Source organism: Pempheris klunzingeri, chromosome 23 (genome assembly GCF_042242105.1).
Source record: "Pempheris klunzingeri isolate RE-2024b chromosome 23, fPemKlu1.hap1, whole genome shotgun sequence".
Lineage (NCBI taxonomy): Eukaryota > Metazoa > Chordata > Actinopteri > Acropomatiformes > Pempheridae > Pempheris > Pempheris klunzingeri.
The window spans coordinates 17,673,115-17,685,270 of record NC_092034.1 but is presented as its reverse complement, the minus strand read 5'-3'; the positions used below and the strand labels follow the sequence as shown (position 1 = coordinate 17,685,270).

Genomic DNA, 12,156 nt, shown 5'->3' with positions numbered 1-12,156 from the left:
TGAAAGTAAGTGTACAACTTGAAAGTAATTGCTCTCTGAAATGAACTATCTGACTGCCTGTTTACCACCACTGTCCACATCCAGCATCATTCAGCCACAGGAGTCGCCGTGTGTGTGGTTTCGAAATGCCTGGAGACAGTTGTCTCCCACCTGTCAGGTCGGAGGCTGCTGTTTATGTTTTGTAATGTATGGTTGTCATAGTGACAGGATTAGCTTGGAGGTGCTGTAAGAGATAGGGACAGCTGTGTGTGTGTGTGTGTGTGTGTGTGTGTGTGTGTGTGCATCAATACTATTTCTGAACACACTCCCTCTCAGTTGTATAGAGGATCTATTTTGGTGATGTCACCTTCCTCTGTCTCTCACACACACATTCAAACAGACAAGATGGTAATATTATCAATGGTTGTTGAATATTGTTATGCTCTCTTATGCATTATCATATTATCGTACCTAAACAAATGTCTCACACTATTAACATTACTCTACATCCACAGCAGACATTACCCAGCTGATATATTCACTCCAGGATGTATCTGTGTGGACATGCTTTACTGAAGACCAGTACTGATATTTGTTTGTACAATTTGTGCTGATATTCAGTTTCCATCAGGGATGATAAAACTACTATGATAAGAAATATCAGTATATATGAACCTTATGGTGGAAAGACCCTGTAAACTGCAGCCATTCCAGACCAGTCTTTTTGCAGTTTGACCAATACTAGGGGCTAAAATTCAGGATATGTCAGCCTGTGCTTCAACAGTGCTCTTTGTTTACGAAGAAGCTAAATACGAGACTTGTTGTGTGTAATGATTTGCAGCACACAACCAGTGAAAAGATGTTTTTTCTCTGGTTGTGGTTTTCTCATATTAAACTTTCTTGTTTGACATTCTATTTGAGACACAGTTGTAGTCTCTCACCCAGTGAGAGTCACAGTTTTAATGTACTCCTCTGCCTACCGTCACCTATAAACAAAGAGGAAAAAATAACTAATAAAAATAGCAATAAAAAGTTGGTCACAAAAATAAATCAGCCAACCTTCTCCCACACATATCTAATTTATGCCAAGTGCCACATTAATCCATCAAATGGTGTGGCATTTACAAGGGTTTTACTCTGATGCCTTTTTATAGTGCCCCTTGTGACCACACACCTGTCTCAGGCTTTGTTGCTGAGTATTTGAGGCACTTTAAATGTGTCTGCATGCTGAAAGAAAATAACTTTCCCTCTCTCACAGTGGAACTTTGGTAACAGAGACCTTTGCAATTGCTGCATGAACATAATGCGACATAAGCATTTGTCTACAGAGTAACGGCTCTGTTTCCTTTCAGTTGAGAGACTTGTATTTGCCATCAAAGTGGTGTCTGGATAACATAACATACCATGACTTTAGAACAATCAATCATCCAGAAAGCAAATCCACATTACAGGGTCTTGTGTCGTTTGCCATAAAAATGTGAACAGGCTGACATTATACTGAGTGCCAGAGAAACGTATCCATATCCACATTATGATTTTTTTTCTTCTTTTAATGGTCAATTTTTGTACAGCATACTTCACAGCACACTTTACAACTTGAAATTAGTTCTCTGTATTTAACCCATCATATGTACAAACACATGCCCCACACTCATGCACATGCATATGAACAGAGGGCAGCCATACAAGGCGCCCGGGGAGCGATCTTAGGGGGGGGGTTAAGGGCCTTGCTCAAGGGCCAAAGTGGCGCCGGCGACGCTGATGTGATGGCGGTGCTACACCTGTCGTCCTCTTGGTCACCACACCAAGTCTTCTTTCCTTTGGGGGTTCTCTCAGTCCATGCCGGTCTAGGGGTACGAACCAGCGACCTCCCGGTCACGAACTCGTCTCTCGAACCACTCGGCCACCACTCCCCCCAGCACTAAATCTTTTTCTGTCCATACTGAGGAGAAACCATAGCTTTATTAATGATGAATGTGAAACAACTTTTGAAATCTGTGAGTCTAGTCAGAGTAGGAGAAGATGTCATTTAATGTAAGATGTTTTGCAATTCAGACAATGCGAGACAATGTGTATATGAGATGAAACTCAACATTGGTGTTCTCAAGTGGTTTTGATTCAAGATTCAAGATGCACCTTTATTCACATATACAGCTACATTCAGAAAAATGTACAGTGAAAGAAAAGGAAATTTTAAAAAGAAATTAAGTTTAAAAAATAAAATAAATACCAATATACAAAATATAATGCAAATCTACAAAACAAAAGAATGTACAAGAGTAAAATATAGTGCAAATATACAAAATGTACACAGGTGAATAGTGCAAATTTACAAAAGTGAGCTATTGTGGTTATGATAAAGGGTAACAATATGACTGTTGCAGTGTTTTTGTATTCTGTGTTTTGTGACAATAAACTGCCAGAAGCTCTAGAAAGCTGTAAATTGCTTAATATGTGTATATGAAAGGTGTTTGGCTTGCTGTCTACATGATGTTACCACAACTCCATGTCCATGACCATGATGGAGCACTATATCCTGAAAAGTTGCAGTGACTCATGAACATAAACAGAATCAGTGGAATGTGTATTATTCTGCTGTAGCACTCACATGTTCATCTGGGATATAGAACAGCAGGACTCCCGTCAGACCGCTGTTGTCTTGGTGTTGTGTTGAATATTTAATAAGTCTTTTCTGGGAAGCCACAGCCCACCTACACATCTCCAGTCACTTTACTGTCCACTGATAACCTGCACCAGGGTGTGCAGACATCCTGAAGAGGCCCTCACATGTGCTTAATTGGCTGCCTAAATCCAAGACATGAACAGCACTGATCAGTCCAGTCTTTTGCTTTTCACTCTGTAAGTGATCATATTGTCATCGTTTTTACAGTATTCTGTAAAGCTTGACTGGCATTGATAACATGTAGAGATGTGTCAGAATCTGTCTGATTCTGCTCTGTGCTCTGCTCTGAGACTAATTCATTGATCACTCGCATAGTAAATTTGCTTCCATGTAACTAATCTGAGTAGCACATTGCAATGTCATGACAAACGGCTGCTAATTAATGAGAAAAAAGCTCATTGTTGGCCAGCACTCACCATCTCCACTAATGACTGCCCTGACCCTGTCCCTGACTAATGCACAGATAGACATGAAATATGCTGCAGATTTTTCCAGAGGGGAATTTTGTTGAGCCTCTTGAACCTACTTTTAGCACCACTGTCAGGCCCAGAAGAAGAGATATGTGACCAACATTACACATGTACAAAATAATGGATTTGAGCTGTCTGCTATTCTGAACACATCTTTGAAGCAACCTTGACAACACTTACAGACTTCCCATTTCCACTGTCCTCTTATTTCTTTAATCTGATCCCTCCCTTCAGTCTGTTCTGTTCTCCATCACACTCTTTGTAATCACATTCTCTCTCTCTCTCTCTCTCTCTCTGTCCCTCTCTAGAGCTGAGGGGAAGCAGAACAGACTGTGTGGCTTGAGCTGTGGTCGTGAGGGCACGTACCGTCTTTGCCTCCATCATGCAGACCTCCATCCCTCTCCTCCTTTCCCCAATCTTCTTCCTGTCTCTCCTCATCCCCACCTGCTCCTCCCAGAGCGAGGCAGACCTCATCGTTCAGACACGTACAGGTCGAGTCCGCGGCATCCGCCTGCCTGTGCCGGACCGCAGCTACGTCACTTCTTTCCTGGGCATCCCATTCGCTGAGCCACCAGTAGGGAAGCGACGTTTCCGTCGTGCTGAGCCCAAGCGTCCATGGACAGGGGTGTATGAGGCTAACGCCTACCCCAACGCCTGCTACCAGTTTGTTGACACGTCCTTCCCCGGCTTCCATGACAGCGAAATGTGGAACCCAAACAGAGAGATGAGTGAGGACTGCCTGTACCTTAATGTGTGGGTGCCCTCGTCACCCAGACCACACAATCTCACCGTCATGGTGTGGATCTACGGGGGAGGTACTTGGTCACGTCTTATTCAGTCAAAGGTCAAAAATATAAATAGGTTACACATGATTCATTCTTCCAGTGAGGACGTTGGGTTAGGGGTGGATGGCATACAACCAACACAAAGCACCTTCTCAGAGCATTTACAGTATCTAGCTAAAAATTACAATGGGTAGGAAGAAATGCACAAAATAACACTATGGTATGCAGTGGTCATCAGTAATGTGTAAGATAATGAAGTAGGCATGTACCAATAAGACTACTGTTTAAATAATTTGAACAGACTGCATGTCACAGCAATTAGAAGTGAGCTGCAAATAAAGTAAATTATAAAAGAGATGTTACAGAGCACAAGGTTTTATTTTACGCGGATGCCATGCTTCCTTATACAGTATGTTAGGACCTGCATTATCTTGGCCAATCATTTTGTATCTACTGGTGACATTTGGCCATATTTCAGGTTATAAAGTTAACGTGTAGAAAAGATAAAGCAACCCAGATTATGGCCGTATCTCTTAGTATGATACCTTTTCAACTGTGTCCTTCTAAAATGTAAGATATTGTATGGATAACTCATAACACATAAAAATCTTTGAATCTTTGAATTATAATCACCCCGGTGAAGAGAAGATTGAATGTTTAGATCACAAAGCTACTGTCTGTCTGAGATTGTGATACAATACTATACTGTGATTTTCAAAATGTCCAGGGTTCTACAGTGGTTCTTCTTCTCTCGACGTATATGATGGCCGTTACCTAGCTCATAGTGAGACAGTCATTGTGGTTTCCATGAATTATCGGATTGGTGCCTTTGGCTTCCTCGCTCTGCATGGCTCCTCTGAGGCTCCTGGCAACGTGGGTCTGCTGGACCAGAGGATGGCACTGCAGTGGGTGCAAGACAACATCCATTTTTTTGGTGGAAACTCGAAACAGGTTTGTTTCTCACAGATTTATTTGTTTGTCCTATTGTTTTTATGCAAAATATCAAGTGCAAGCTAATTTTGAACTTGATCTGTCTCTTTGCTGTCTTTTTACCCTTTAGGTGACTATCTTTGGTGAGAGTGCTGGTGGTGCTTCAGTAGGCTTCCACCTCTTGTCTCCAGACAGCCGGCCTACCTTCACCAGGGCCATCCTTCAGAGTGGGGTCCCCAACTGTCCCTGGGCCTCTGTCAGCCCCGCTGAGGCCCGCAGGCGGGCCATGCTGCTGGGCAAGCTGGTTGGCTGCAACGGAGGCAATGACACTGAGCTGGTGGATTGTCTGCGCAGTAAAACCCCACAGGAACTCATTGACCAGGAGTGGCAGGTAATGCTACAATAAACAATCAAGTTCATTCTCTTTTCAGCTGTGACTCAGGCAGTATGGGAAGGGAATAATGCACTCTTTCTCGTAACCCTTTAAAATATCCATAATCATATTGAATTACATAAGAACTGTATAAAATCTCAGCTTTGCTGGGCATCGTTTGCCATGCAGTGTACAGGTGGGAGCAAGGACCAGTCAACTGTTCCTGAGCAACTGTTGGACGTTCGGATACATTTCTGACATGTCATGTTGGTCAGGCTATCCCCAGTTGAAGCAGAGCCACAAGTCCATTCCCCAAGGCCATAACATAAATAATGAATAACAGCAGAGTAATCCTTTAGATTCTGCCTCAGTGACCTTCACAAGGTTAGACTTACAAAGAATCCAACACAGCAGAAAATAATTGAGGCAGAACGCCATGTCTGCTGCTGAAGCGGTGGCACAGGAATTAAGATCTTACTTTGAGGGTTATTGCAATGAGTGATATGTCACCATGAAAGTAATACTTCTAGTTCCGTCTTCCTCTGAATCAGGTCATTCAACTAAATCAATTGTTGCGGTGTGAAAAATTCAACAAGATGTCAGCATTCAAATGCACTCCTTGAGTGTTTCTTTCAGTTCTTGTCGGCCATAAGTCTTTACAGACATTTATGACATAAGCACTTTTATGCAGCTGTGTATCATATGGCATGACTCAAGACCCATGGCACGTACCATATGTGCTGTGCTGCAAGTGAGTTGGAGTGCTGGCCTGGGGAGTCTCTTTGGTGTTATTTCACTAGATTTCTTGAGTCTTGATTTTTTTTGTAGATTCAGTTACATCGGCATTTCATGTCCCATTTTCGGTCACATGACATTATTATTTGCATGTCGACATGGTACATTTGACCTTGTCATCCTGTCCTGAGCAGGTCCTGCCATGGTCAGCCCTCTTCCGGTTTTCATTTGTCCCTGTTGTGGATGGCGAGGTTCTGCCTGACACTCCTGAGGCCATGCTCAGCTCAGGCAACTTTAAAGAAACTCAGATCCTGCTCGGGGTCAACCAAGATGAGGGTTCCTACTTCTTACTTTATGGAGCACCAGGCTTCAGCAAGGACAACGAGAGCCTCATCTCCAGAGAGGACTTCTTGGAAGGTGAAGTTCTCTTAACTTAAAAGAACTCAAGACTCAAGACTCAAAGATTACCAACAAATTCTGTTTGACTAAAGGCACTGCTAAAATGTGTCAGTGAAGTGAAGTGACGTGTCTGGCTTAGTTAAAATTCACCATAGATTTGAACAGTTTCTGTTGAAAGCTTAATCACATTGTTTTCCATGTGTCTTGACACATGGTTTAAAGGTAATGATCCATATAAAAGTGATGTGTGCAGTTCTGTAAGACAAAAAACTAAAATAAATTGTATGTGTGTTACTAATCAGAGAATGAATATATAAATCACCACCATCAAATCCAAACAGAACAATTAGAGCCACAATTCAGCCATGATTCTACTTTGTTCCTCTAAAGGTTTCAAATACATTTGAAATTGTTTTAAACTTCACTATCCCAGGTGTCAAGCTCAGCGTACCACATGCAAATGATATTGGCCTGGAGGCGGTGGTGCTGCAGTATACCGACTGGATGGATGAGAATAACGGGCTGAAGAACCGAGACGCCATGGATGACATCGTGGGCGACCATAATGTCATCTGCCCACTGGCTCACTTTGCTCGCTCCTACGCCCAGCACAATGCTCTCAAGACTAACATGGGAAGTGCCAGCTCCGGGGTGATGAACAGCGGAGGAAACTCACAGGGTAATATTGTTTATGCGTGTGTGTAATCCATTTCATATAGTCACCAGCACAGGTGTGTGGTTTTACTGTACAGCTTTATGAGTGAAGATACTGAGAAACCTGCAAACAACTTCTGGGATTGAAGTAATCTTTGTGACTTTTGTGTTTCAAATGGCGAACTCAGATCCAACACCATATTTGTGTTACACACAATGACTCAAACAAACTAAATGATTGAGGCAGCAGTAGACCAGTATGACCAGACTATGATGTGATGTAACAGCTGTTTGTGGTTAGACAAAGAGGATGTTAAAGGTCTATCTCTGTAGGGATCCTTTCCAAAATGTTGTCAGGCACGTAGAATAACAATCTGAGCCTGTCAGTGGTAAGCACTTTTAATGGACGTGCTTTGATGGTTTCAGTTGCCCCAAAGGATGACATTGTAGCCATTGCAGCATGTTTGCAAACCCCTTTTTGCGGCTGCTGGCTCAGGTGATCTACTGGATCAGTTCCAAAACGGTTTGTACCTCCCAGTCATTTCAAACCTAAACTGTTAAAAAATAGGTTTGAAAATACCAAGTTATCCTTTAAATGGTGCTGTGCACTGTAATAATAATGCATCAGCTGGGCTTGTATGGGGCAGCACGGTGGTGTTGCCTCACAGCAACAAGTTTCCAGGTTCGAATTCAGGTTGAAACCTGGGTCTTTCTGTGTGGAGTTTGCATCGCTGAACACAACGTTCCTCCATGTTCAGGTTCCAGTGCAAGTGTTGCTGGCCTGATGGTGAAGGGTAATCATGGCAGGCCTCCTGGCAGCCCTATGAGACTGGCTGCGTGCAGTCTGTTCCGGATTGTCTGGGCAGAGATTTGGCAAATTTTTCATGGGCACAACCAACATACTCCGCTCTGCTGCTCATCCCACAAATGCATGTTCCTTGCTAATGTGTCACCACTTTAAAAGGGAAATAAACAGGCTTTCCAACGGTATAAGATTTATTGCCAAGAAGCATTGTTACAACAAAGAAATAATCTACCAAACACAAAATTCCTTACTTTTTGTGCTATGTTTATATGTATATATATATGTGTGTGTGTGTGTGTGTGTGTGTGTGTGTGTGTATATGTATATGTATATATATGTGTGTATATTCAGTCAGGTCCATAAATAGTTGGACATTGACACAATTTTCAGCATTTCGGCTCTGTACACCACCACAATGGATTTAAAATGAAACACTTTCAGCTTAAATTTGAGGGTATTTACATCCAAATTAGGTGAACAGTGTAGGAATTACAACACATTTTATATGTGTCCTCCACCTTTGCAAGGGACCAAAACTAATTGGACAAACCAACATAATCATAAATCAAATTGTCACTTTTAATATTTGGTTGCAAATCCTTTGCAGTCAATGACAGCCTGAAGTCTGGAACCCATAGACATCACCAGACGCTGGGTTTCGTCCCTGGTGATGCTCTGCCAGGCCTCTACTGCAGCTGTCTTCAGTTCCTGCTTGTTCTTGGGGCATTTTCCCTTCAGCTTTGTGTCCAGCAAGTGAAATGCATGCTCAATTGGATTCAGGTCAGGTGATTGACTTGGCCAATGCAGAACATTCCACTTCTTTGCCTTAAAAAACTGTTTGGTTGCTTTCGCAGTATGCTTCGAGTCATTGTCCATCTGCACCATGAAGCACCGTCCAATAAGTTCTGAAGCATTTGGCTGAATATGAGCAGAGAATATTATCGGAAACACTTCAGAATTCATCCCGCTGCTTTTGTCAGCAATCACATCATCAATAAATATAAGAGAACCAGTTCCATTGGCAGCCATACACGCCCACGCCATTACACTACCACCATCATGCTTCACTGATGAGGTGGTATGCTTTGGATCTTGAGCAGTTCCTTCCCTTCTCCATACTCTTCTCTTCCCATCATTCAGGTACTAGTTGATCTTTGTCCCATCTGTCCATAGGATGTTGTTCCAGAGCTGCACAGGTTCTTTTAGATGTTTTAGTTTTAGACTCTAATCTGGCCTTCCTGTTTTTGAGGCTCACCAATGGTTTACACCTTGTTGTGAACCCTTTGCATTCACTCTGGTGAAGTCTTCTCTTAATTTTTAACTTTGACTCAGACACACCTACCTCCTCTTTTTGACCTGGGTTTGAATCCTAAATCACAACCAGAATTTCATTTATTTCCAAGTAAATTTATGTCAGATTGAAGATCTGGGACTTGGTTGAGGACTAGGGGTCGAAAAACACCATTAGTTAAAACTTTCTCAGGCTCATCTACAGAGAGTGGTGATGTCAGACCATTGCTGTTGCCCAAACTTGTCCCTTTCTCCTCCTGTTCCTCAAGGTGGGATATATCTCTACCTGTTCGACCACCGAGCATCCAACCTGGCCTGGCCGGAGTGGATGGGTGTGATTCATGGCTACGAGATAGAGTTTGTATTCGGCCTGCCACTAGAGAAGAGACTCAACTACACCATCGAGGAGGAGAAACTGAGCCGACGCATGATGAGATATTGGGCCAACTTTGCACGAACTGGGTGAGGCGCCACGAACTGGAATTAATCCGCGATTTACTTACAAACTATAATGAGCAGCAGAGAGAGTAGAGTTCACCACAGAAGACAGTCCAATCTATCTTCATTAGGTTTCTTGGCTACAGAAAGGCCAGAAGTGTAAGTCTGATTGCATGGGATCATTTGGTCTCCAGCATACTTTTCCTCTAGAACCACCAGCCAAAAGCTTATTCACTTATTCAGTGAAATATTTCAACATCTACTGAATGAATTAACACAAATAATTCCCTGACTTCACCTCTTGTGCCACCGTGAGGTTGATATTTTAGGATTTAACTGATGCTGAGTATTGTGTAAAAGTATTAGGCAGGTGTGAAGAAATGCTGTAAAGTAAGAATGCCTTCAGAAATATAACATGGAATTGTTTATTTTCATTGATTTACAAAATGTAAAGTGAGCGAACAGAAGAAAAATCTAAATCTAATCAGTATCTGGTGTGACCACTCTTTGCCTTCAAAAGGTGAGGCTGTGGAAGACAGTTTGATGTCACAGGTCATCATGTTCAGACTGAGCACAGCAACAAGGTGGTTCTACTGCATCAGCAAGGTCTCTTCCAGGCAAACATTTCAGAGCAGACTGGGGTTTCAACATGTGCTGTTCAAGCTCTTTTGAAGAAAAACAAAGAAACGGACAACGTTGAGGACTGTAATGCAGTGGTCGGCCAAGGAAATGTAGTGCTGCAGATTAAAGACACATTATGCTCACTTCCCTTCAAAATCTGAAGATGTCCAGCAGAGCCATCAGCTCAGAAATAGAAGAAACCAGTGGGACCAGGTACACCATCTACTGTCCGGAGAAGTCTGGCCAGAGGCCAAAAAGCCAAACCTTCGACGTGGAAACGTGGCCAACCGACTCAACTATGTACGGAAACAGGAACTAGGGTGAAGAAAATGGCAGCAGATGCTCTGGACTGATGAGTCAAAATATTATAAAATATAGGCTGTAGCAGAAGGCAGTTTGTTCGCCAAAGGGCTGGGGAGCAGAACGATAATGAATGTCTGCAGGCAACAGTGAAGCATGGTGATGGCTCCTTTGCAAGTTTAGGGCTGCATTTCTGCAAATGGAGTTGAGGATTCTGTCAGGATTAATGGTGTCCTCACTGCTGACAAATACAGGCAGATACTTATCCATCATCAACACCATCAGGGAGGCATCTGATTGGCTCCAAATGTATTCTTCAGCAGGAGGAGGAGACTATTCTTTCACACACATTCACACACTGAAGCTATGCTTGCTTCAGCAAGTTGGGGTTCAGTGTCTTGCCCAAGGACACTTTGATATGCTGACTCATAGTAGCCGGGGATCGAATCAGTGACCTTCCGATTGGTGGACAACCCACTCTACCACTGAGCCCTCTTCAGTGTACAGAAGAACAAGGAGTCCTGGAAGTGATGGTGTGGGCCCCCCACAGAGCACTGATCTCACCATCATCCAGTCTGTCTGGGATCACATGAAGAGACAGAAGGATCTGAGGCAGCCTTCATCCACAGAAGATCTGTGGTTAGTTCTCCAACATGTTTGGAACAACCTGCCTGCTGAGTTCCTTCAGAAACTGTGTGTAAGTGTTCCTGAAGAACTGATGCTGTTCTGAAGGAGGATGGATAGATGGATGGATGGAAAGGTCGCACCAGATACTGATTTGATTTAGATTTTCCTTCTGTTCATACACTTTTCATTTTGTAAATTGATAAAAATAAACAATTAAACTCAATATTTCTGAAAGCATTTTTACTTTATAGCACTTCTTCACACCCAAACTACCTTAACTAAGTTGCCTTTGTGCCATGCCTTGCTTATATATACGATGTGAAAGCCTGGTTGATCTTCTAGTTTTGTGATGCTGATGGTGAAATTACATAGCAAGTGGTATTGACCACCGTTGAATTTGACTGCCTTTGTTTTAGCTGAGTAGATCTCAAAACTAGTAACTGAGTGTAGAGATAATGTTTAAAATCAGTTTTCAGTCCATTTGATCTATTTTGCTTTTAATATCCATCTTTGTTCTAATGGCATCTCTTTTACCTCCCCCTCATCCTCTTCCCCATCAGAAATCCCAATGTGAACCAGGACGGGCTGGTTGAAAGCAAGAAGCGCTGGCCTTTGTTCACGATTAGCGAGCAGAAACATGTAGGACTCAACACTGAACCACTGAAGATCCACAAAGGTCTCAGGAACCAGATGTGTGCTTTCTGGAACCGCTTCCTGCCACGCCTCCTCAACATCACTGGTAAATACTACTGAACAGTACTTCCACTCAACAGATGACACCTGTCGTGAATACTAGTCATTGTCCACCCAGCTGAACTTATGGCACAGTTATACCAGAAAGCAACAAAAACATTACTGGCCTTAAGGCTCTTTTATACATTTTAAAATAAAGCCAGTGTTCAAATAAAATGCCGCCATGGCTCACACAAACAATGACAAACACTGAAAGAAAATATACGCACAGCACTTAAACGATTTCTGTCAATGCAAACAAAAGGCTTATTTCTCTCAAATTTTGTGCTCAAGTTTGTTAAAATCCATAGTGGGCACATCTCCTTTGGAAAGTT

General features: G+C 42.6%; 1 protein-coding gene across 1 annotated transcript in view; it reads left to right on the top strand.

Moving 5' to 3' along the window:
• The window catches only part of ache (acetylcholinesterase (Yt blood group)), a 30,898-nt gene that overhangs the window by 14,799 nt on the left and 3,943 nt on the right, over positions 1-12,156 (top strand). Inside the window, exons 2-8 of the mRNA XM_070855306.1 lie at positions 3,441-3,947; positions 4,645-4,868; positions 4,978-5,238; positions 6,150-6,372; positions 6,788-7,033; positions 9,373-9,565; positions 11,650-11,828. Coding sequence (XP_070711407.1) covers positions 3,515-3,947; positions 4,645-4,868; positions 4,978-5,238; positions 6,150-6,372; positions 6,788-7,033; positions 9,373-9,565; positions 11,650-11,828 — 1,759 coding nt within the window. The 5' untranslated portion in view covers positions 3,441-3,514. The remainder of the gene's footprint in view (positions 1-3,440; positions 3,948-4,644; positions 4,869-4,977; positions 5,239-6,149; positions 6,373-6,787; positions 7,034-9,372; positions 9,566-11,649; positions 11,829-12,156) is intronic.